Raw genomic sequence first — 27,049 nt, 5'->3', positions numbered from 1 at the left:
CTCTTGTTTTGAAGTTAATCAGAAGTTTTGTCAATAGCACAATATGGCGGGTCTCCGAAAATCTCTGAAATATCGGCATGAAATGTGTATACACGAGTTTTATGAAACAAATGAGCACATGTTGAAATTCTACTTGGTCACTTTCTCACTTAAAATGTTTCCAGAACTTTCAAAGGTGGAGAATCTTCAGAGATATTTAGCCTCAGTATGCTTCAGGTTTTTTGTCATTTCAACTTCTAATGCTTCTTGGGAAACTTGGAAGTATACTTCAGTGTGTACGCTCAACATCCTAATCATACTTATAGTTTATAGTAGTCAGAAGGGCTGGCCGATATGGGCCAACATTCATATCTCAATATTTTTTTTTCAAAATGGCAATATAAAATATAAATCTCTATATTTTAACTCAACATAGTCTTACCAGAAAGACAATTCTGGGTTAAATTTGTTGATGCAAAATGTGACGCAAGCACATTTATTAACAAACAGCTGCACAATATGTGACACTTTTGTCTTTTTCTCCTCTAAGCATGTGTGAGTGAGTTCTGTAGTGTGGCTTGTTTAGGGGAAGGTCTGGGTTAGAACGCACTCAGAAATCCATCTACCTGTGCTTTTCATGCTGCTCTGAGAAGTAGTGAAAGCAGGCAACACCTAAAACAAGTATTTTAACTCATTCAGTGCCATTGACGTAATATTACGTCAATCACGTATTTTTCACGGAGATTACTAAAAGACACCCTGGCGGAGGTCCCTCATCAATATCTAAGCTGTAGGATGATGTAGTAACCACCTGGTACCCTGAAGGTGGAAGCAGTGCACCTTTAGATGAGAGATTATACACTGATGCTACCATTAGCTAAGGAGGAAGAAGCAGGGACGAGGGATATTATGGCACTACGGAGTGATATTGTGAAGTATCCAGCAGCTTGCAGCACCACATACTAACACAGAACATGTGTGGACCTGAGTGGATTATTGATTATGTTGCGATCGTGAGATTAAACCATCAACTAACCAGGCTAAACGGGTCATCTCTGCATGTCGGGAGGAAGAGGAAGTTACGTCTGTGTGATTGACGGAGGGAGCAGATACAAAATACAGTAAGCAAAACATTCAACTGTGAGCCAGATTGCAAAATAATAGGTGACATGTAGGTGGTAGCAGCGCACCTTTAGATGAGAGATCATCCAAGATGGGCAGAGCTCAGATGGAGAGGAAAGGAGTGTACGAAACAGAAAATGGAGCTACGAGAGTTGATGCTGAAGTTTCCACTAGCTCACAGCAGCTCACATTCGACCAGAGCATGTGTGGAACTAAGTGGACTATTGAGAGTGTCGCGATGGTGAGAGAAAATGATCAAAAAATGGGGCAAGTGGTGACACTCGGCATGTCCGGGAGGAAGAGGAACTCTGACCCAGATAGCAAAATAATAATAAGTTTGCCATCAAAAGCCTGGTCTCAGTGTTGTTTTTGTAGTTTTATAGAATGTTGAGGTGTCCCTAAAGCAAAAAACAAATTGCTTCTAAGTCACTAATAGATTTTTCTCAGCTTTTTGTCACAAATTTGGCGATTTGTGTGAAACTTGCCTCTATTCAACTGCGGATTACAGAAAATTGAAACAAGCTAGAAACAATTTTTTTTTTTCTGATGAAATTAGAGACAATTCAGATTGTCATACTACAAAATATTCTGTGGGTCTTTAAAAATGAGTCAAAACGCTCAAAAACAGGTGGCACTGAGGGGGTAGAAATTCTGAAACCGTCTGGCACTGAATGAGTTAATACAAAATAAGCTGTAAAATAAAAATATATTGTGATAATCAATATTGTAATTATCTATATCGCTAAAATGGAAAAGTCGATTTATCTTGAATCTCGATATATTTACCAGGTCTAGTAGACAGTATATACCAGGGGTCCCCAATCCTGGTCCTCAAGGGCCACTATCCAGCATGTTTTAGATGTTTCCCTCTTCCAACACACCTGATTGAAATGACCAGGATCGTTATCAGGCTTCTGCAGAGCTTGATGATGAGTTCATCATTTGAATCAGGTGTGTTGGGAAGAGGGAAACATCTAAAACATCCTAAATAGTGGCCCTTGAGGACCTGGATTGGGGACCCCTGGTATATACTCACAGCCTTGTGTGGTGCAGGGGGGCACCAAAGCGGCAGCACCGTGGACAACAGGTGATGAAACCTTGGCTGTAGCTCAACTTAAACCCACAGCTAACGTACAGACAGGCATGGTGTGAGCTCAGCTGGTTACATAACAACCAGCGCTCTGCTCTGCTGCGTCTGCTGCTTCATTCAGCAACGCACCTGATGCTACAGCCACCAGCTTATGCAACAGGTGCACATGTGCAGGCAGGATGTGTTCCTTACAGTCACTGCTGGAGCTCATTAAGGAACCCACGCTGTCCACAGTGTCCTCCAACGCACTCATCGCGTGCACGTCTTATAGACAATGTGTGTGTATAAAAAAAATAATCAAGATCTTGGAAATCTTTTAGGACAGACACGGGGGCCACACAAGGCCCTTGATAACACCCAAAATGGATCAGAAAAAACACACACAATTTTACAAAAGAATATAGAAAAAATGTACAAAAATACAGAAGATAACAAAAACTGAAAAATAACAAAAATAATAGACAAAATGACTACAAACACACAGACGCACAAACAAAATTGTACAAAATTACAACAAAAACACACACAACAACTACAAAAAAACAAATATATACAAAATGGCTCCAAAAGCAAACGCAAACAATTACAGAAAAACGCAGGAAAGGACAACAAAATACAAAAATACAAAAAATGACAACAAAATTAAACAGAATTACACCGAAAACACAAAAGACAACTACAAAAACAAAAAATTAAGGAAAAAATATACAAAATAACAGAAATTTACAAAACAACTCCAAAAACACACACAACATTAAGAAAAATACGCTAAATTGACCATAACTCATTGGCTTATTTTTAAAGACCTACAGAATACTTTGTACTATGACAATCTAAAATCCAGTTTCTGACAAAAAACTGAGAAAAAAGTATTTTACTGAAAAATCCTGTCAGTGAATTTTTTTTTGCTTTAGAGACACCTCAACATTGGTTTCCTTCTGTAAAACAACAAAAACAACACTGATGGCAAAGTTATTATTATTTTGCTATCTGGGTCAGAGTTGTACCGTTTGTTGGCCTTCCTGCAAGTCCCTCCCTCCACTCAATTCCCACGCACGCGACTTCCTCCTCCTCCCGACATGCCGAGTTGACCCATTTGGCCTGGTTTATTGATAGCTTTCTTTCACGATTGCAACACTCTCAATAGTGCAATTAGGTCCACACATGCTCTGCTCGAACGTGCGCTGCTGTAAGCTGCTTTGAGCTTCACCGCCTCTCTAGTTGCACCATTTTCTCTCTGATCAATAATTTCCTCTAACCTCTGCTCATCATGGCTAATCTCTCATCCAAAGGTCCACTGCTGCCACCTACATGGCACCAGGTGGTCACTACATCATAGTACAAGGCTGATCTTCATGAGAGAACTCCGCCAGTGTCTCCTCCCGTCCGTTGAAAAACACAATTGAAGTATATACCGTAATTTCCAGACTATAAGCCGCTACTTTTTTCTCACGCTTTTAACTCTGCGGCTTAAACAATGACGCGGCTAAATTGTGGATTTTTCCCGGTTTTATGAGCTTCATGCCACCACAAAATTGAGCTCTGTCACATTAGACCAGGTGGAACAATGAAATTAATTAATTGTTAGAATTAAATCGTTCTTGCTCGCACTGAATCATCCTGATCACTCATTTTGTCATGATTCACACTGCCTCATCATAGCAGCGACGCAGAGAGAGTGAGCGAGATAGAGCGCATGCTGCAGTAGCAGTAGTGTGGATGCAATAAAAGTCAGCCAGTATGTAATAGAAGGATAAACAGAATAGAGTTGTTAAATCACCGCGTTAGGTTTGTTCAGGATTGATCGGTGCTCTGGACTCTGAGGCTGATGGAGACGCTTCTGTATGGAGGATGGACAGATGGAGCGGAGATCAGAACAGAATGGATACAGGCTGTATCCATTCTGTTCTGATCTCCGCTCTGCTCCGTCTACAGTAACAGTCAGCCAGTTTGTAATAGCTCAGCTGCCGGAAGTTTAGCAACTTCCGGCAGCTGAGCTGACAGCAGCAAAAGAGCAGAGCGGAGCGGAGCTCACAGAGGAATTTATTTACTAAACATGAACTTTTTCTTCTGAGAAATGATACGATACCTCAACATCAAACTCTATCATTTACCATCTGACTCTGGCTCTGAGGTAATCATCTACTGCTTTTTTATTTGCTGGCTCAACTGGAAAGCTAAGTAGCAAGCTAGCTAGCTACAAGTAGCAAGCTAACTAGCAGAAGAATGGCTCTTTCCACAACAGAATACAGCAGTCTTCTCCAAAAGATTACTGAACTGGAGACTACAGTGCGAGGAATACAAGTAAACATTGAGGTTAATGGACACTGTGGATATGATAATGATACGACTGTGCCGCTGTTTCAAAACAGCGGAGTGGATAAAGCTAACTCGCTACCAGCCCGTGCTAACAAAGCTATCAGGCCTAGGGAGGATCCTGTTCCCGTTGATAAGCCAACAGGTGCGAGTCCTCCCTGGAATACTCTGGGAGCTAAGCCTAAGAAAAAGTCATATCCACTTCAAAGGCTAACGGGCCGAGCAAAGCGCCCTGATATCAATAATGAGACGGACTGGCCTGCACTGGCTTCGCAGACTGCAGCCTCAACATCAACTCCCTTGTCTGCCCAGGCACAAAAGTGGACATCTGCTAAAGGCAGGAGTATCACCAAGTCACAAACCCAGTTTCATGTAGAACTGGGTAATCGATTCGCCCCACTGCTGAATGACCAAGGATCTGGCTCTAATGAGGTCAACACACAACCTTCTGGAACTGCGAAGACTGAAAGTGCTTCAGGAAAACAAAAGCGACATGGTAGGCCAAAGCAACAACCTCACACACTGATAGTGGGAGACGTTTCTGTTAAAGATGCTCAGAAGATGTTTAGCAGCAACGTGAAAGTGATCTGCTTACCTAATGACACAGTATCAGACCTGGCTGACAAAATCTTGCATATCGTTGCAGATTACCCACATTTGAAAAATGTTGTGATTCATTTTGGGTTAAATGATTTAGCCAAGGAGGAGTCTGAGGTGTTAAAGCAGGATTTCACCCATCTGCTAAAAACTGTGAGCTGTTTACAGCCTAAAGTGTTCATCAGTGGCCCGATACCTCCAGTCCGCAAAGGAGATCTGAAATTCTCAAGGATTTACTCTTTGAATAAATTTCTGTCTTCGGCTTGTGCTGCCCTTTCACTAAATTTTATAGAAAATTTTCCTATTTTTTGGGAACGTCGTCATCTTTTCAGAGCAGATGGACTGTGTCTAAACAAGGCTGGAGTAAAACTCTTCACATCCAACTTGTTTTACTTCACCAGTCACACTGCTATCAGTTCTGATAAAGACAGAGGACAACATGTACCATCGGAGAACAAAACAACAAGGAAAGAACATGGAGTCAATGAGCTTCCAGCAAGAAATAAAAATCGCCAAAATGAAGAGGTCAACCCAACCCCCGCATCTCAGGACCCACCTGCTTCACCCCAAAATTCACCTACTTCCACCTCATCCAGCTTCTCTCCTACCCCTGCCTTCTTGGATTTAACTGCCCAGATGAACGAGCTGGTTCTGGCTGGCACAAGACTAACACCCCACCCTTTACCCCACCATGGTCAATCTGCACCACCCATCCCTCCTCGACGATACCAGGCTCAGGATCACTCTTCTCCTCAGGCCAGCTGTGTTCAACTTAGAGCGACACAGGCCTGATGTGTGCTGGGTCCAGACTGCAATAGCTCTATTTTTAGGAACAACCAGAAAAAGTCAGGGCCCTATGGAGTTAATGCAGCTTCTTTAATTCCTGTGGTGACAGGTAACACAGGTAAAATTGTGAAATTAAAGAAAAGCAAAAAGCTTTATAGAGATAAAAATTTGACTCCTATAACATGTCATCCAAAAAGTCCACCAGTGTCTCCAGTAAAGTCTTTAAAATTAGCTCTTCTTAATGTTAGATCTCTTGTTAACAAGTCACTACTAATTAATGATTTTATTTTGACACATCACTTGGACTTTTTATTTCTTAATGAAACATGGTTGAATGATGGTATCAGTAATACTATTCTCAATGAAAGTGCACCACAAGACTTTATTTATTTAAATAAGTGTCGTACTTGCAGGAAAGGTGGTGGAGTTGCTGCCATTTTTAAATCAATATTTCAGTGCAAAGAAATAACATTTGGTGATTTTATCTCCTTTGAATATATGTCATTCTTACTGAAGGGTGATTCAAGAGTTCTGTTTTTAGTCGTTTATAGACCCCCAAAATATTCTGGAGAATTCATGGATGAGTTTGCTGAACTGCTGTCAGTTGTATGCACTGAATACAACTTTTTAATAATAACAGGTGACTTAAATATTCATGTAGACAATAACATGGACAATACTGCCAAAGAACTGTATGGTTTAATGGATACTTTTGGTCTTACACAACATGTGACTGGTCCGACACACACTCAAGGTCACACTTTGGATCTGATTATCTCTAAAGGTGTTGATATCTCTGCTGTTGATGTAAGAGACTTAGCTCTATCTGATCATTTCTGTGTCTTTTTTTACCTAGAGACTGTAACATCTGTTCCCCCTAGTTATGTGTGTTTAAAGAAAAGGTACATAAATGAGAACACAAGTGCACAGTTTATGGAAGCCATAGCAATGACACCAACATTGAGTGCTGAGACAGTTGATGATCTTCTGGATGAGTATAATAGAAACGTCTGTAATGTCATAGATGTGGTGGCTCCAATCAAAACTAAGAGAAAACCAAACACACAGAAAACACCTTGGAGGAGGACTGAGATAATGCAGAATTTGAAATCTGACTGTAGAAGAGCTGAGCGCAAATGGAGATCAACAAAACTCCAAATTCATCTAGAACTGTACAAAATAAGTCTGCGAAAATTCAATGATGGCTTGTTCAAAGCAAGGCAGCAATACTTTTCTGAAATTATTGCCAAAAATGTCAACAACTCTCGCACGTTGTTTTCTGTAATTGAAAAGCTCACAACCCCCCCAGATCAGATAGCCCCTGAATTACTGTCAGCTGGAAAATGCAATGAATTTGCTGTATATTTCAATGAAAAAATACAATCAATAAGGTCAAACATCAGAACAAACCAGCAAAATCACAAAAAGCTTGAACAGCTTCAACCACTGAGGGATGAGTCAACTACAATGTTAGAGTTTATTACAGTGAACCCAAAAACAATAGAGGAGACTATTCAGCAGCTGAATCCATCAACGTGTTGCCTTGACACAATACCCTCAAACTTCTTTAAAACTGTTGTAAAGTCAATTGTCACTGATTTGTGTCAGATAATTAACTGCTCATTCCAATCAGGCACCGTACCAAAATCCCTGAAAGTAGCTGCTGTGAAACCACTGTTAAAAAAGAGAACACTGGATGCCTCTATACTGGCTAACTATAGACCAATCAGCAACCTTCCATTCATGGCCAAGATCATTGAGAAGGTGGTCTTCAACCAACTGAGTCAATTTTTAACATTCAACAAAATATTTGATAAATTTCAGTCAGGTTTTCGTTCTCATCACAGCACTGAAACTGCTCTTATCAAAGTGATCAATGACATAAGGTTGAACACTGATTCAGGAAAAGTATCTGTTCTCATTCTGTTGGATCTAAGTGCTGCATTTGACACTGTAGATCATACAATTTTGTTGCACAGATTGCAAACATGGGTTGGACTAAATGGAAAAGTAATGCAATGGTTTAAGTCATACTTGGAGGAGCGAAGCTATTTTGTAAGCATTGGAAACTTTGAATCTGACAGATTACCAATGTCCTGTGGGGTTCCTCAGGGATCTGTTCTTGGACCCCTTCTGTTTAACCTTTATATGCTTCCTTTAGGACAAATTTTACAGAACTGTAAGGTTGATTATCAGAGCTATGCAGATGACACACAACTATATCTATCACTGAACCCAGATGACCATGGTCCCATTGAGGTGTTGTGTGACTGTTTAGAAAAAGTAAACTGCTGGATGAGTGAAAACTTCCTTCAACTAAACCATGACAAGACGGAGGTGATTGTCTTTGGTAACAAGGAAAAGAGGACTGCTGTCAGTAAGTATCTTGAGTCTCGATCTTTAAAAGCTAAAGACCAAGTCAAAAACCTTGGTGTTCTGATTGACTCAGATCTTACATTCAGCAGTCAGATCAAATCTATCACAAAAACAGCCTTCTACCACCTAAAGAACATCTCCAGAGTGAAAGGTTTAATGGCTCAGAAAGACCAGGAGAAACTGGTCCATGCTTTTATCTCCAGCAGACTGGACTATTGTAATGGTCTTCTGACAGGAATCCCCCAAAAGAGCATCAAACAGCTACAGCTGGTTCAGAACGCTGCAGCTCGGGTCTTAACCAGAACAAAGAGGTCAGAGCACATTACTCCAGTTTTAAAGTCTTTACACTGGCTCCCAGTCAGCCTCAGAATAGACTTTAAAGTTCTGCTGCTGGTGTATAAATCTGTGAATGGGTTTGGTCCAGAATACATCAGTGACATGTTAGTCAGGTATGAACCCAGCAGGTCGCTCAGATCTATGGACACAGATCAGATAGTGGAGCCCAGAGTTCACAGTAAACATGGTGATGCTGCTTTTAGTTGTTATGCTGCAAAGAAGTGGAACAAACTGCCAGCGGAGCTGAAGTCAGCATCCAATGTGAACATTTTTAAATCAAAGTTAAAGGCACTTTTTTTCTCTACTGCATATGATTGAGAGAGAGATTTTTTGTCATGTTGTTGATGTAATGATGATTTTACTGATGATTTTAATTGATTTTACTGATGATTTTAAATGTTCTTATTGATTTAAATGTTCTTATTGATTTTAAACAATTGAATGTTTTATCATGTAAAGCACATTGAGTTGCCTTGAGTATGAAATGCGCTATATAAATAAATTTGCCTTGCCTTGCCTTGCCTTGCCATAACAACATGAAGTTGCCAAATCACCACATTGGATTTATTCAGAAGCGATCGCGTCCGTATTCTGACTCAGAGTCCGACTCGCTGTGGTCGCTCCGCGGTAGTTCACAGAAAGAAGAGCTGACGAAGCGGTGTATCAGTCTGGTTCCAGTAAAAAGTGACCATAAAAAGCTGTAAATGGACTGATATGTAGATATGGGGAAGTGAGGAGAAGACTTCATGTAGTAAAGGAAGCTCATCAGTTGAAACACGGATCCTTCCGTGAAACCTAACTTGAGTAGCCCGCCTACCTGGCCGTTCTGATTGACCAAGTTGTCTGAAAGACACCCTCATCAGCCAATAGGGTGTGGCCTATGTTAGGCTGTGGCATTCGTGTGAATTTTTATTAAAAAATTGCTAAATTACTGTAATGCGGCCAATAAAACAGTGTGCTTTATAGCCCAGAAATTAAGGTATATGTCAATTGGCAGCGAGCGCTTCGATTTGAAATTATGTATATGTACGTCAATGGCAGTGAGTGAGTTAAACTATGCACATGGATGACAAAAGTACACAAAAACCTTTGTTCCTTCCAGCATTAATAATCAGAATGGTTAAACTTATTCTAAATGCTGATATGTTGATAATGTGACCCTCGGATCAGACAATCACATTTTTGTGGCCCCATTCTAATAAAAATGAGTAATTTACAAATCACACACACACAAATACTGTACATGTATTTATTAACAGTATATATTGGTACCTCATTGTCCTCTCATACTGCAGTAAGGAACCATTACTCTGAATGAAAGAGGAAGAGAGCGGGTATCTGACCTGGTACAGAAAGACGGTCCACCTCCATTCTAAAGTCGTCTTTGAGGAACAGGAAGCCGATGATGGAGAAAAAGTAGACCAGAAAGATGGCCAGCACGGCCGTCAGGATGATGGAACGGCCATTTCTCGTTACGCTCTTTATAACGTTCAGCAGCGTCTCCTCTCGGATCACTAGGTCAAAAAGCTGCAAAGTGACATTAGTTAAATACTGAACAACTGAACAGACAATCCAAACGTGTCAGTGGGAGGGATGTGTCTTACCAGAAAGCTGTAGAAGAACTCGTGAACAAAGAGGCCCAGGACGCAGATGATGGCATAGCCCAAGTGGTAGATGAAAAGCATGTCCATGACCACAGCTTTGTAGCCTCGTGTAAATGTTCCCTGGTTACCCACAAAACTTACAAGGAAGACCACCTTGTTGAAGAGCTGAAAAAAATGAAGAAAGGACTCAATAAAACTGGAGATCAGATTTAAGCTGAAATGTTCTGAGGAAACAGATGAACTTACATTGATAGTACCCAACAGCAGCAGAGCAGGGCCGAGGCCCATGGTGTAAATGGCTCGCAGAATGAGGGAAACCAGGAAGAAGAGGATACCCCATGTCTTGGGAAGCACTGGTAGGAAGATGGTAGAGACCCCCAGGGCCACCCATAGTAAGATGTTCCAGAACGGCAACAAAGTGCCTGCAAAGATAAACCACAGACCAAAAAATAATTAAAACCTATCAACATACAACCACAGGTCCCATTAAACTGTTATCATATTCTAAAAATACACAAGTTTACGAATAATGTTCAAATGAGATAAATACAAACAAACAAAATAATTACTCTGCTAAATATCTCTATGGAATTTCTCACACTTTTATCTATTTCAGTAAATTGTTGTACTTTATTTGACCGCTTAGGCTGAATGATCGTTTATGGCAGACATTGGCATCTCGTGGCCCAGGGGCCAAATATAGCACTCAGTCTAATTTTCTGCAGCCCTCAAAGTAAATGTAAAAAATGACTTCAAAAACACACAAGACAACAACAGATATAGAAAACAACAGAAAAATGCAAAATAAAAGACTCCAAAAACACTTAAAATGGGAGAAAAATACACAAAATACACAAATACACAAAACATCAACAAAATACACAAAGGTACTCCAAAATACACACACAAAAAACATAAAATGTAAGAAAAATACACAGAACAACAAAAATGCACAAAACATCAACAAAACAAAAAACAAAGTTACTACATAATGGCAACAAAAAAACATAAAAGCACAACAAAGACACACAAGCCTTTTGATGTTTCCTGTATTAATGCTCAGATTGGTCAATATTTTAAATGCCGACATGAATATTGTAGATGTGGTCCTCGGATCGAACAATTACTTTTCTTGGCCCCTGCTGTGATAAGATGTATTTTTGCCATTTTCATTTCAGTATAGAACTTATATTGAACACTGCAGCCTTTGCTCCATGCTTGCATTGATGAGCACTGGGGAGGAGGACATGCAAATAAATGAATGCAGTGGGCGCAATGCAGTTCATCAAATCTGGAACGGTTTGCGGTGATTATTTTTGCACAGGAAAATAGTACGACTGACAAGCAGGTGCAAACACACGCAGAGATCCGCTGCAGTAAATGTTTACACAAAACACAGCAGAGATGGAAACAAAGGCTCCAGTTAACCTTTCGAGTATAAGAAAATAATTCAGATAAAACAATAGTCAATATTAACATCTACTGAATGAGAAAATAAAGTGTGAGTATAGTGTGTGAGGGAGAGAACAGCTGGATGCCTGAAGCCCGTGTGGAGTCCGGTACGTGTGTGTCCGCTGCGGTGCAGAGCCAGAGGGTGGCTGTGCGCGGACCTCCATGGATGTCGCTTTAGACGCACAGCTCCAGTGAGCTTCTGTGTCTTTCTCTCATGTTTTGATGCGTAATTTACGCAGTGATGGCACAATGTTCACATATGTGCGTGACAACGCTGCTCAGACCTGCTGGATGATGGTCAGCAGATCATCTTCAAATGGTGCAGACTGATTGACAGACTCTGTTGCTGCATTAACTCAGATCAATGGCAGATCAATAGAATGGTTTCTGTCCAAATCTGCCTATTTTTCATGGACTGATGAAAGCAAAGTTACAGGACCTGAAGGAGCAGCCACGTTAAATCAGGGGGAAAAACATCATTAGGTTTTAAAGTTGTTTAAAAAATATAAAAATAAAAAAAATAGTTGTTTATTTCATTTTCTACATTAATAGATGTTTGTGCAGCAGACAGAAAAGTCCATCTGCCTCCAATTTAACTTCCTCAAATGTCATTGTGTGCTTCTGTGCACTCAACTCTCCACATTGAATCAGCAAAATGTTCATTTAAATAGTGCGGTCTCCACCACTTCTGCACACGCGCTAATCATTGCTGCAATGTTAGTGAATTCCTCGCAGCAGGTGAGGAAACTGTATCACCAAAGGATTTAGGGCTGCACCTGGTTTACCACCCTTTATTTCAGATCTTAGTGAATCCACACCTGAATGTCTTAAAAACAAACATCAAACTTTTACCTTCGTCTCCGTCGTCCCCAAATGGGTAAAACACAGCTACGGCGATGTTGAGTAAACAGGCCAGGTAGAAGGAGATGCTCCCCCACAGAGAGATGTGGCGTGAGAACCAGAACAGAGCTTTATTTTCTGTCAGGACACAAAGGATGAATCAGCAATTTAATAATTGTGTCTTTCCATTATTATTGTTCAAGTGGTAAAATAAGAGTCTGAATATGACTTACTGCGGATCTTTTTCTGCCAACTCATTTCGTTATAGAGGTTTTCAAACTTTTGGAAAAAGTCGTTGACCTTGCTGCCTTGGTCGTCTCTCTCCGTCGTGGTAAACACACGCATCTTGGACTCCTCCGTAAGGTACTCGCAAATGTTTGGGACAGGAAAGACTATCTGCTCCATGGTGCGGTCATGGCGCACGATCTGTCAACAAAAAGTCCTCATTTTGAAAGGAATGAACATATTTAGAATAAAAAACCTAAATGATTTGGAGGTTTACTTCTATCTGCGCCGTGTGGTTGGCGTAGTAATGAAGGGCGTCATCATTCTCATGGTCTGAGTCCATGATGGATCCCACACACAAACATGGTCTGAGGCTCTGCTGCAAGATCTTATTGTGTCTGGCCAACTACGGTTAGAAAAAAAGGAACTATTAGAAATCAAATGAAAGACAAAGTGTTCACCTCATAGATCAATAGATCGTTTGCTTGAAAAAAAGATCTAAAAGATTTAAGTTGCCGCTCGAAAGTTTGTTTTGATCTCCACTGTAAACAATCTCTTATTGACATTTTCGGAACAGTTTGATACATGTGGGATGTGGAGTCCCGCAGAGGGATCCATTAAGTGTTTTTACTTCAAGCTTACCACATGTTGTTGTTACATAAGTCAGTGTGTATTTTTGTTGATATTTTATAAGTTTTTCCATGACTTTTGCACATGGGTCAATGGTGTGACACCTAAATATTCTGTCCAATTGCATTTTTTTAGTTTAAAAAAGGTTTAAATGCATAAAAGGATACCGAATATGTAGTAACTTAGTATGTACGCACTCACTTTCAAAAATTTTTTTTCTAAATGTTACTTACTAAATTATTCTGTTATTCAGTGTCCAATTATCACCATGCGGTGAAATCCTTATACATCAGTGACCGATATATTTGTAGTCTTCTTGTGTGTTTTTTAATACATTTTATGTATTTTTGTTATTTTCTGTGCAAATATTTTGTAATTCTGCATGTTTTTGTATTTTTTGGTCATTTTGTGTGTTTTTGGAGGCATATTATGCATGTTCTTGTGTTTCTTTGCCAGACAAGGAGGACAGTGATTGGCTGACTCCATTTTTGTCTAAGTTTTTCCCGGTATTTTCTGATATCTCCTCACTCCACCAGACATTCAATTATGGCCGAATTCAGAGCTTTCCTCGTAATCCCCAAAATAAACTTTTGCCATTGTTTTGCCACTTCATAAAAACACCAAAAATGTGTTGGGAAGTGACTTTGGGAAGAGTTTTGCTAATCAATACACTGTGTGCATATTTATGTACGTTTTATACTTTAGTCCCATATTTGTAATAGAATTTTCCATGCTGAAGATATGGGACCTTTATGAAGGGAGTTCGCATGTTCTCACTGTGCCTGCGTCTATTTTCTTTAAGGCCAAATACACTTGTTTTCTGTTGTGTGTCAGTTAACAATGGGATTGAATAAAAAAAGTCATTTCCCCTGCTGTTTTTAAACCATTCACATTCTCATCCTCGACATTTTATTGTGTTTTAGGGCTTTTTGTGCGTTTTATGCAACACTTTCAACAGTCTCAAGGGGAAAATATCAGTCATGTCATCTCTAAAAGGACATTTGATTTCTTTGTAGCTGCTTTTTTTTTCAACCCAAGAGCAAAGAGTCAAAAAAGTAAGACGTTTCCATCTGGTAATAAAACAAGTCTGTCGCCTGAACAATGGCTCGTCTGACACTTGGCTTTAAAGACAAAGGACTAAAAAAAAAAGAGGAACTCACATGAGCTGCAGACACTAAGATGGACCATCACATTCAATTGCTACTGGATTCTCTGGGATACTTTAACTCGTATCTTTTCTGATATTTTTGACGTTTCTTTTGAGAGGCAATGACTTCCTGTAAACTAATGTCTCAAAACTGCTCCAGTACTTTATTTACAAAAATATTTTTTTTTTAATGTTTAGCACATCAGCTCAAGGTCTGACAAATGAACATAGAACAACTATAGCTTGTTTCACACCTGATGAGCCAGGATGTAAATGTTGTGTCCAACATCTCTGGGTTTGATCGCGTCTACGGCACTGTCCTCGTCCTCCTCATTCTCAAGATCCTGAGCATAGGCTTCCTTCATCACATCCACCTTAATTAGCAAATGTATAGAACATCCTGGATTTGAAAAAGGCAGATAACTAAACGTATCGCACTAGTTCACAGTTAAAGAAACAAACCAGCTCCATTGGTCTCATTTTGAAGAGAATCTTCTCTGCATTTTCGCTGTCGTGGCGGCTCTCCATAATGGCCAACAGAAGCTTGGAAGCATTGTTCTGCAAAATATAATAAACCAAAATAAATAGCTGAATAAAAATAAAAACATGCATTTAAAAAAAAAAAACAATAACTAACTGAAACTGTATTGTGTTTACAAAACAAACCGAAATTAACTTAAATTATAGCCAGAACGTCCGTCGATTTAGTCTTTGTAAATGTATTTTCTTCATAAATTTGATCTATTACTATAAGAAAGCTGTATTTTGAATACATTCTTAAAAAAATATATATATTAAATGTTCTGACAATTTTGAGAATTGCACCTGACAAAAACCACAACAACCAAATACTAAAACTAAACTAAAAATAAGCATTCATCTTTTTTTGAAGCTAATGAAAACTATCAAATCTGCTCTAAAAGCTAATAAAAACTAAGTCGTTTTGTTATTTTTAAATCCAAATAAGAACTAAAACTAATGGAAAAATCCCAAACTATTATAACCAAGGTCAGGACTCAGGGAGCTCTGTCTCTCACCTTCAGTGCCAGCACGAGGTCCAGCCGATTCTTGCCCAGCGGGTTGATGGGGTTGACAATAAGTGCTATAATAATGTCGATGCCATTTGACTCGTGCCGGGCTATACAGGACTGATGAAGAAGAAACAGGGATTATTTTAGTTACTTCTACATGTCAAAGGTTAAAGAGGAACTAAAACCAAAATTCTTCACATTTTAAATCAAATTTTGGTGTAAAAATGTAAGGGTGGCTGACCTCTATGGGTTGAAACTCAACTATTACAATTACATTTTGCTATTGGCCGTTGAGAAAGTTTGTGAAAGGTGAATGGTACAAAAGGAAGGATTGGCTTTGTGGATGCTCCTCACTGAGGCTGTTCTGAATTGTTGTTGTCATTTTTTCCTCTGTGTTTCTGTGTTTCCCACACAAACAATGGATGTGCTGCCGTGTCATGAGATATATCTTGTTGGGAGAGTATGGAGGCTATATTAAATAATTGTTTATGTTTCTTTAATGGTGTTTACGACGTTGATTTTCTTAGATGCTAAATGCTTGTTCATGTGGATCTTGTTGGGTTTTTCTTTCTTATTATGAATTTTATATTTTGATAAGCGCTTTGAGATGACTTTGTTGTAAATTGCTTTACACAAATTAAATTGATTTGAATTGAATTAACACTTGCCAGCAGAAACATATGAAATTGTCATTGGTGGTCTTGATTTGCAACATGCCTACCCAGCCCTAGTGGTCACGGCACATCACTGGTGCCTGCTAATGCATATTCATGAGTGGGCGTGTCTATAGATGCTGACTTTATGATTTGCTCTGAGGGGGATCAGTGATCACCAAAGCAATTTTATTTTGCTATCCAAACACTGTTATTGTTTTCAGCCAAAAAATTGTACTTTACAGTAAAACACATGGATATTTAAGTGGCTATTGTTATTGTGAGTCCGTCTCAGCGCTTCAGTGTGTTTATCACAGCAGCAGCTCATTCTGCTGCTTCGAACTCTCACCGGAGTGTTAAGCTGCTAAGTCACTTTCTTCCCCTCCTCTGCTCAGGAATAGTGCATTTAAGGTGATAATCATTTGTTTTCTCCAATGGCTGCGTTGCATTGTGTCACAAAGACATCAGATCAGCAATACAAGGCGATAGAACAGGTACTAAAATGTGTCTGCTCCCTGGTGCTACCATTGCTGCCCACTGCTCCTCAGGGAGGGGTTAAATGCAGAGAAAACCATTCGTGTTTGTAGCTTTGCGTATGACAATAAAGTATAATATATATATTCCTTTTTACTAGAACGGCAGGTTACACAGAAGTGCCTGAAAACATATCACTGCGCCAAGGAAGAAAGCCCAATAAAACTTTAGGGGTGTTTTTGATGAAGAATTAACATTGTAACAAGGTTAAAAGCTCAAAAAAGTTGATTTGAATGATATGGGACCTTTAAAGACAGTGTTTTCTTTCATCACAAACCACCACTGCTGGTTCTGTCCCCTACAAAAACTTGAGTGGATGTCCCTCCCTAAACCGCTCCAATTCTTCCCCTGCCTCTGCCAATCCACCAGAAGCCACACCTCTACTTTTGTGCATGCACATTGTGTAACATAAGGTTGCACCGGGTCGCATTGATCTATGTCTCTGGGTCATTGTTATTCTTTTGACAATGGACATTTCTGAGGTGAGAGCCAAAATAAACAGGTATCTCTCCGAGCAGCTAGGCTGCTCGGAGAGATACCTGTTTGTGCACGGAAACAAGGCTGCGTGTCACAACAGCAGGAGATTGACAGTCTCCGTTACAGGAAGTCAAAGCCAATTGGCTGGGCGATCGCGGCACAATTTTCTATTTGTATCGGGGTCTATAGGATGAAGGCGGGACTTATATATATACATTGACGTATATAAATGAATGACCACCGGCGGTAGACCATAGTAAAAGACTAGTTAAGTATTTTTTCGCATTTCAAATGAATGATACATAAACATAGATTTCTGAGACTCTGGATATTAGCTTTAAAGGGCCCATGTTACACAAAATCAACTTTTCTGTGCTTTAAACATCATAAACGTGCTATTAGGGCTTCACACACATGCCCAAAGTGTTTTTTTCATTGATTCTCTCAATCATTAGTTAGAGGGTGATTTGCTCCTTTCTTACTGCAGGGTGAGCCCAAACACCTCGCTACAATTTGATGACGCGTTCCCACTTTGATGACGAATTTGACGTGGCACTGAGTTGGAGAAGCCGGGCCTCCAGGAAGCTCTCTGCCGTGATTGACAAGTAAACAGACACGCCACGCAGTGCTATGTATGTATTTTCTATAGTCTATGTACAGTATGTACCGGTGAACGCCCCGCCCCCACGCTCTGTCCCATGTTTATAAAGCAGCATGAGCTCGGCTATGGAGTGGGTGAAATAAGGGTGGGCCGTCCTCTAGCCCTACGTCACCGTGCGGGGAGGAGAAAGTCAGTGTCCCGTCCATAGACACACCCCACTCATGAATATGCATAAGTAGGCCGCATATCAGCCTGTTTGCGTAGAGTTGCTCAGAAAGTGACTTTTCAGAGGCTAAAACTCTGGAAAACAGGCGAGTTTGGGAAAATTTACCTCAAATACTATGTTTTTGGGGTTCTTAGAACAAATGGAGATGGGTGAAAAATAGTATGATATGGGACCTTTAAGGCATTTTCTGAATTTTCAGCCCTGCCCTCGACGCTCGTCAACCAAATCTTTGAGATTCAGTTACCCTTTAAAGAAGTTTGAGAACCAGAAAACTTTTATGAACTGATATGTTGGTATGCTTTTCCCTTACCTGATTTTCATGGCACGGCCCCTGGCAATACTCTGTGATGGTCTCCAGAGTTTGGTCAACTAGGTCCACGTTGCTCTCGTTGATATAAAGTCCAAGCAACCCCAGCCCTCCTGTGGTGCTCCCACAAATACAGTCCAAGAACTGAAGGGTCTCACACACCAGGTTGTAGTTGGTCTTGTTGTTCTGATTGCGCAAGAAGTTCTGTAAGTCGGAATTGTGGTTCTCACAGAGCAGCTGCAGGTAGCGCAGAATGGGCTTCATGATGGTGATGGATGGGCTCAATTTAATTTCCTCTAAATTCTCCTCTGTACCAGTTAGGTCACTGGTCTGACTGAGGCCCTCCAGATCAGGTTCCAGATCCTTTCTGAAGGCACAGAAGGCTTTGGAGGTCACTGAGGAGGCTTCCTTCAGCTGCCCTCGCATGTCCTCCCGCATGTAGAGCCCGCACTCCCTCCCTCCTGGAGGAAGAGAAGGGCAAAGAGAAGTGGAATCAGTGTGCAGAATATTAATAACCTGAAATGTTTACATTGGTTTGACCAAAAAAAAAACAGGTATCATTACAGCAGCCACTCCTCTTATAATAGTCCAGAGATGGGCAACTTCTATCAGCGTGTGGCCCACAAAAATGTGATTGTCTGATCCAAGGGCCACATTATCAACATTTATGTTAGCCTTTAGACTAATGACCAATCTGAGCATTAATACGGGAAAGAACAAAGGGCATTGTTTTTGTAGTCCTTTTGTGTGGATTTTCTGTTTTTCCGAGTCCTTGTGTATTTTTGTTAGAATTTTTGTGTCGTCATCTTTTTGTACATGTTGTGGTTTTTGTAGTCGTTTTGTATTTAAGTGGTTGTTTAGTGTGTCTTTGTTGTCATTTTGTGTACTTTCGTTGACATTTTGTGCATTTTGCTGTTGTTTTCTGTGTTTCTGGAGTTTTGTGTGTTATGTTGGGCTTCGTATAATTTCCAACTTCATGAAATACAATTTTGTTTTAGGGGCCACACAAAATTAGACCGAGGGCTGCATGTGGCCCTAGGGCTGCCAGTTGCTTATGCCTGCAATAGTCCTTTGATAGAACTGCGTGTCACATGCTCCTGACATGTGACTGCAGGAACTGTAAACAACAGTCGACCCAAAGGCCAGCAGAGTGACAAAGATTATTCTAGATTTGATCAGTCACCACTTTTCATGTCTGATCTGAACATCGGGACCACACACACCGATGAAGCATTAAGCTCATCAAGTATCGCTGTTGTAACTCAAAGCAAAGAAGTCTTTGTGGCACTTGTTGGTTATGACTTCAATATAACCTATGAGTCACAGTCTGTTACTTTGGAGCTCTGGAGGGTGAGCAACGTGTCCAAAAATAAGAGGCTTGTTGGTTTGAATCCCAATCCATGATGTTAGACATTGTCGGCTTTTCTGCTACTATTTCCATATCTGGACGAAAAGGCCAGTGAGTTGGAAAACAGTGCAAACAAGAGCACAAATGTTTTAGAGGTACTGTATTTACAATAGCAAAAAATACACCAAACTACTTTTTTTTAAACATACAAAATTATGTGAAATTGTCCCCAAAAGAACATAAGACAACTCAAAACATATACACAAAAAAAACAGAAAGATTAAAAAAAAAAAAGAAAATACACAGGAACTAAAAACCCCACAAAACAGCAAAAACACATAAAATGAGAGAAAATGTACAAATGATCAACAAAAATGCACAAATGATCAACAAAACACCAAATTGTGTGCTTTTTGTGTTACCATTTCTGGACCAAAAGGCCAGGAGGAGTGAATTGGATAACAGTGCAAACGAGCGCAAATCATCACCAAGTTTAGAGGGACTGTATCTCCGATATGAACTCGTTCTTCCTTTTGACATTGTCTTTCAGCTCACCAAATTTAAATCCGTTCATAACTTTTTGAGATATCCGAATAAACATCCACATGAACTGACAGAGGTAATGAAAGGTTTTCAGTACCTTTGTTAAACCTGAGTGCATTGAATTCTCCGTCATCGTCTCTTTTCCGGCAGCTGAGCTCAAACATGTTGACGGACACAGTGGCTCGGATCTCCTGCTGTGCCAAACGCATGCGGTCATAGAAAACCTTGAAGAACTTTTCAGACTTCTTCTGTTTGTGCAGCTGGTTGTAGAATGAATTCTGGAGCAGAAATGGCAGCGATGAGCGGAAATCCAACCAGTGGGAAGAGGGATGAAGACCTGAATGTGGCGCTCACCTGTATTTGCGTGTTTCCACCCTGGAGGAGGGCGATGCCCAGCAGGATGCTCTCCTCAAACACTCGGTCGTTCTTGGTGCTGACAATGAGATCGATTACCAGTTCAGATGCCCCAACATTATCCAGTAAACACTGGATTTCCATTATGCTGCTGCCTTGCTTATCAGAGTCCAGAGTGGGAGAACTTGCTGCAGAAAATAAATTAATATAAAATATAAATGGACTTGTTGGAACCAGTGTTGACTAAAAACTTTTGGCATAGTTTTTGTTAACTACAAATTTTTAAGTGACAATACCTAGAACAGGCCCCCTCCCTCCTTGACAAAATTCTCCCCCCAAAAAATGGGTTCTTCAAAGATTGTTCTTCAAATCTCATAAAAAAATAAAGTGAAATTTGGAATCACATATTTTAGAACAGTAACAAAGCTTTTTATTACTAAATTAATTTCAATTTCAATTATTTTTTTCATTTTTCATGCTTAATAAAGGCATTCTAGCAACCCCTGACTGTCCTCACTTGTGCCCCCCGTCATGACATCATGCACCCAGCTAGGGGGCGCACCCCCCACTTTGGGAACCACTGAACTAGATTATGATTAATTAAAAAAAATTACATCTGGACAAAAACTATACTAAAATAGATTGATACTTTTTTACAACTAAGAAAAAACAAAACTGGGACAAATTTCAACATGGAACATATCCAATCAAAACAAGTTTTGTTACGTGGAAGGCGGGACAAGCCAGTAAGTGATCCAATATGGGCTCATGTTTTCTTAACATTGATCACATCAAATCTGCCTGTGTGTATTTACAAACATTAATAGCATCCAATATCAGGTTGATCAATGCAATTCATGTATAAAAATGTATGAACTCTTATGGTTTGTATTATAGTTGACTATATCTTTAACCGATTTAGTCGACTCAAGTCTTATAGTCTAGTTTTGGTCAACCAAACGACATTAACTGAAATAGTCCTGATGACTTAATATTGACTAAATCTAAGTTGAATTTTAGTCAAAAGACTATGACTAAAACTAAAATTTGCTGTTAATATTGACACTGCTTGGAGCAAATATAAATAAACAAACCTGCAACAATTGAGTTTATTTAACAATCGAGAGCTGCTAGTTCTGTTAATATTTGTGTGGTTTGGGGATTATTCTGGCCACATTTGAAGCTTTCAGGAGAGTCTGACAGTATGTGTCCTCTGCTGTTGCCTAGTTCTTGCTGTCTATGGGTTTATTTGAGGTCCTCTGTACCTCCAGATGACGTCTTGACAAAGCCACCAGATGAGCTGTTTCCACTCCCATGCTCCGACTTGGCAGGCAGCTTTTGATTTCCAAAGTAGCACGTGAGGAGAGTTTTTTTCAACTCGTTTCCCTGTGAAAACACAAAGCATCACGTTAAGACCACATCATTCTCTAAACTCTCCCTCACGTTTTAAAAAATTTGGATTTCTTTTCCTCAACCATAAACAACATTTGTGCTGAGGTGTATTCACTGGTTTAATATAAAAAGTAGAGAGAATAGAATCCTTTTTACTGAAACTTGGGTCTGATTTCATAAAAGAGGAGCCTGATAAATGGCAGCTCTACCTCCTTTTTCTGCTGGACAAATATGGCATAAATGGATCTTTGATAAAAGATCAAGAGACTTCCATCCCTGAGGCTTTTGATACCAAGAGTTTGGGACTTTTTATTTCTTTAATTGTAACACAGTTGAATGGTGGTTCATTGCTTTTCATGCGATGGCAACAGTTGGTAGTGTTTTGTTTTTTTTCCACTCAGGAGCCACAAACTTAATTTCTCCTCAAGTTCATATTACTGCAATGGAAAAAAGTTTAATAAACAATTGCAACAAGCGGTCCTCAGCGCAATTTTGTGTGACCCCATAATTAGATGCATAATATGAACCTGAAAAACTAACAAAATGACCAATAAAATACAAAAAACAATGCCTAAAATACAAAAAATTACTGAAATTGAAACAAAATTACACACACAAAAAACTATCAATTAATCAAGAAACAAACAAGATTGCTACAAATATACACAACCATAATAGAAAACAAAAATAGACTCCAAAACTACACAAAATTGACTCCAAAATAATAAAAATACACAAAATAACAGACTATCTATAAAGCAAGGAATCTCTGCGGATCAGGCTCAGACTGACCTGAGACTTTCAACATGGCTGCTGCTTGGTTCAAAGGTGTGCAACGTTGGATTTGTTTGGACTGCAATGATACCGTTAATGAATTATTTCATAAAATTGTCCACTGCCAGCGGAGCCACTAGAGTGATGTGTGCGGCAGAGCCAATCACTGGAGAGCCCACCCCCACCTGCTGGTTTTGAGCGGAGCAGCGATCCGCTGTGTGTGTCTAGCGAGTGCGGGCGCGCGCGCAGCAGGCCAGGGAAAGGCTCTGTGTCGGGGTTGCAGAGCTGAGACGAGGGCTCGAGGAACGGTGCTTCACGGCCACCCCGTGGCGTCCCAGACGGCAGAATGCAAACACTCCGCTGTGGCTTTACTTTTTGCTGGCTTTGGGTGTGTGTGTGTAAAATTCAGAATCAAATTTGCATTAGGAACTAAGTGTTTATAAAGTCAGTTTAAGGTGGATTCAACTTTTATTCTGAATGAAAAAGGAATTAAAGCTCCCATGTAAACGTGAGTGTTTCAAAGTGTTTCTCCAGGCATAACTTCATGCTGGTTCATTGCTTTTTCTTAATTTATTCATTTAAATATATGAATAACACGATAGTTATCACTCTACACACGTCACAACAAACCTAAATGTCCCTGACAACATTCCACCTTCAAACACAACCTCATTTGGTCATTTATGAAAAAGCTACTTAATCTCCCACTTATCTATGGTAATACATACTTCCTATGGGCACTGCACTAGTTATACAAAATTAAATTAATGCTCAGATTTGTCTTTATTTTAATGCTGACATGAATGTTGATAATGTAACCCTCAGATCAGACCATGTTTATGATAAAACATTTTACGAAAGATAAACCAACAATCTCAAAATATTTCAGAACATGTTTTTACTCTCACCAACAAGATAACAGTAAAATCTATTTTACGCTCATGTACATCCTGACATTGAGACAGGTGGATCTTTAAAATCAGCAGTAAAGTGGGATTTACTGGAGGGGTTTGTGTAGCAGAATAGTGAAACACTGGAATAGATACTTCTTTATGAAGTATTGACATTATTATACCTTTCATGTATTTAATTTGATGTGATTCATTATAATTCTAAATCTGATATGCACATTGTGATAGTCTGACCTCAGACGGACACCAGTATTATGAAGGTTTATCAAAGGAGAAGACGTTCAAAATTGTTGCCAATACAAAAAATCTAACAAATGGATGAGGGAACAGGTGGAAATTAACTATACATGAACCCAATGGGTGGTCAGCCTCTGTTGCTATGGAGACACGGCATTTATATCTATAATTTACTCAGTTTTGATCCCACTTTCCGAGCTACTAATCAACAGGCTTGTTAGCAGCAGGAAGAAGAAAAAAAGGCAAATAAACTGATCTAAAATGTATTAAATATGATGGTTTCTATAGCAACGTGTTAGCTTTCAAAGCAGATACAATGTGAGATGCAGGTGACCGACAAAAAAAAAAAAAAAAAAAAAAAAAAGAGTAAATGGTGAGAAATTAAAATAAAATAAAAATTACATGTAAGAGAAAGAAATTCACTAGGAAATAAGTAAATAATAAATAAATAGGTAATTAAAATAAATAATTAAAAGTAAAAAGCAGCACCAAAATTAATAATGATAATAATAATCTGTGATTACTAATTAGATTATGGTCTTTGTTAGTAAATTAATAAAGGAATTACTTTATCTTATAATAAATAATTTTATTGTATTTGCATTTTCAAAACAAATGTTCCTATTGTATTTTATACTGCAGCAAAAATAAATACTGTTGAGGTTTAATCATGAAAAAAAGGTAATAAGACATCCTCCTGTACTTCGCTTTGTTTTTAAGTTAAATTATTTCCATCAGATTAGTTTCATTACTATTCTTTACCATAAACATCTTTACTTTTGCAGAATTTGCCGGCACGGTATCAACTATGCAGTATTCACTAAGCCTCTTGTTGCTTTAGAAAGTTTCCTTCTTCAGTTACAGTGCATTCAATTCATCACAAAAACACCGCTGAATAAAACTCATCTTTATGGAATTCATTTGTGTTGTTAGTGAACAAACACGACAAAAAGCAATTGCATTACGGAGCTTTACTCTGAAAGACCATGCAGCAGGGTATAGAGTTCAGCTAAAGATTTTCAAACTAAGTGCCCCTTTCAGCAGAGATGTGCAGGAGCACGTGTAGCGGATGCTCCCTGTGTCAGTAAACACTCCATCTCATCTGCAGTCAGCAGAGACACTTGTCTGCCTACACTGTCTGGCTGTCACGCACAAACACACAGGCGCACGCACACACACACACACACACACACACGCACACACACACACACACAAAGACAAGGAAGCACAAGGTGAGGATCCAGCTCGTCTTGTTTCCACACTGAGGAACACATGCAGATTTTTTCCGAGAAAGCGTGTGTCACAGTCCTTAAAGGCAACACTTCCTAAAGAAAACCTTTGATTTCTGACTGAACTAAAGTTTAACTTCACAATTCCTCTTTTTCAGACAGACGACACGCAAGTTTTGCTAATACTAAAAAGCAGTGGGAAGTGTTGAGGGAGGGGGGCCGGTTTTATTCACTGGTTTGCCTCTTGTCTGGGAGCTGCGGTCTGCTGGTTCAGTCTGTAGAGGGACGGGGGGGGGGGAGGAGAGAGACAGTATGGCTGCAGAAGAGACTGAACCCAGCCTGACTCATCGTCTTGGTGCTGCGTTGATGAGAGGAAAAAAAAAGAATCCAGTAAAGGTGATCGAAGAGCAAGGAGATGGAAAGAGATCCAGAAAAATAGGTAGAAGGTGTGGATGAAGTGGGAGGAGTAGGGGGGATGGGAGGGAGGGGGGGGATGAGCAAACAAAGCCGAGCAGGGCGCAGACAGTCGGGGTGTTTTAAAATGTGCACGGGCACGCCACACTGCGGCTCTGCTGTCCAAGTCAGGGATGAGCTATGCTGTGCACCTCCTGCTCCTTTCCTCCACCCCCCCCCTCATTCTGCACGACCTCTTGCTGCTTTGCTGTCTGCAGATCTCCACAAAGCATGGATAAAAAGACAAATACACGGCGTGTACTGTGATTGGTTACTCACACAGGTGGCTAAGAAGCTAGCGCTAGCAGCAGAGCAGAGTGCTTTGAGTTGCTGAGGTCAGTTAAGGTTGACTGTGGCACTGAGTCAGGTCACAAAAGGAGGGAATTACTGCACAAATAAAAACGAGACTGAAGAGTAAAGGAGGAGGGGGTGGGTGGGGGGGGGGGTGTCTGTGACGTAGCTTCTCGACACAATAGCAGACTACTGAATTGGTGTTGTTCAGAGTGTGCGCGTTGTTCTCACACAAGTCATGTGAGGCGAACACTAGTGCCATCAGAGTGAATTACATTTTGTTTACTGCAGATACTTTAATCAATACATGTTGTCCTGGACCAACCTGCAAAATAAACCCTGAGCTTCTATGGAGGCCTTCAGCATCATGTAACACCAGCATTCCCTCTGATTAACAGTGCCATGCAAACTTTTTCTTACACTGGTTTAAAGTCAGAGTCTCTGCAATACGACACAAAACTAGATATTTATATTTTACAAATCTACTTCAAAAAGAGAATTAAAAACACTTAAAATTAGTGTTGTGTCGATACCGATACGCCACTAAAAAGCCGGCGTCGGTATCGGTAAGTACTAACTATTAACACAGCCATGCCATTTATAGCATCAAACTCTTCTTCAAACGCAGCACCTTGTTTTTTCCTCTCTCCAGACTCCCACTGCTGCCCTAACTCCTGATCACAGAAACACGTATGGTTACATATTCAGTAAATTGGCCCGGAGCTGCGGATCTGAACCAACCAATGTTGCTGAAAAAACAAACGAACGTCCCTACACACGAGAGAAAATGTACGTGATTTCGCGGACCGGATTTACTGCAAAAAACAGGTCATATATTTTTTTAAACACACGCAGTATCGGTATCGTCCGACACTAAGCAAATAGCAATTGGTACTGGCCTCGGGACAAAAAAATGGTATCGGAACAACACCACTTAAAATACAAGAGTCCTTGTTCATGGAACTGTGATCATTCACACTTTAAAGGCTTGGAAAAAATGTCTACCCTCATTTATAATGATACAGTAGGTTTAAATGTATGGGCACCCCCATTTATTTTTTTTTAAATTGAAATGAAATGCGCAGTCCAGATCCAATCCAGATTAAACTTGATGCGGTAATTAACTCATTGAGTGCCAAGAGGGGTTGCTAGGAGACACTGTGACGAAGCTCTCCGGTGATATCTAAC

The 27,049-nt window shown here is 39.9% G+C and overlaps 1 protein-coding gene across 2 annotated transcripts in view; it reads right to left on the bottom strand.

Annotated features, from left to right (window-relative positions):
- The window catches only part of itpr2 (inositol 1,4,5-trisphosphate receptor, type 2), a 125,862-nt gene that overhangs the window by 33,388 nt on the left and 65,425 nt on the right, over positions 1–27,049 (bottom strand). For both annotated transcript variants that reach the window (XM_028448514.1, XM_028448515.1), the window contains exons 38-50: positions 21,840–21,960; positions 20,575–20,762; positions 20,318–20,498; positions 18,333–18,790; positions 15,538–15,648; positions 14,963–15,058; positions 14,755–14,874; positions 13,001–13,129; positions 12,732–12,924; positions 12,511–12,636; positions 10,453–10,628; positions 10,207–10,371; positions 9,946–10,129 (exon numbers count right to left, since the gene is read on the bottom strand). In XM_028448514.1, the coding sequence (XP_028304315.1) occupies positions 9,946–10,129; positions 10,207–10,371; positions 10,453–10,628; positions 12,511–12,636; positions 12,732–12,924; positions 13,001–13,129; positions 14,755–14,874; positions 14,963–15,058; positions 15,538–15,648; positions 18,333–18,790; positions 20,318–20,498; positions 20,575–20,762; positions 21,840–21,960 (2,248 nt within the window). The remainder of the gene's footprint in view (positions 1–9,945; positions 10,130–10,206; positions 10,372–10,452; positions 10,629–12,510; positions 12,637–12,731; positions 12,925–13,000; positions 13,130–14,754; positions 14,875–14,962; positions 15,059–15,537; positions 15,649–18,332; positions 18,791–20,317; positions 20,499–20,574; positions 20,763–21,839; positions 21,961–27,049) is intronic.

This window comes from Gouania willdenowi, chromosome 6 (genome assembly GCF_900634775.1).
Source record: "Gouania willdenowi chromosome 6, fGouWil2.1, whole genome shotgun sequence".
NCBI lineage: Eukaryota > Metazoa > Chordata > Actinopteri > Blenniiformes > Gobiesocidae > Gouania > Gouania willdenowi.
The sequence above is the reverse complement of the archived record's forward strand: the minus strand, read 5'-3'. Positions and strand labels throughout refer to the sequence as shown.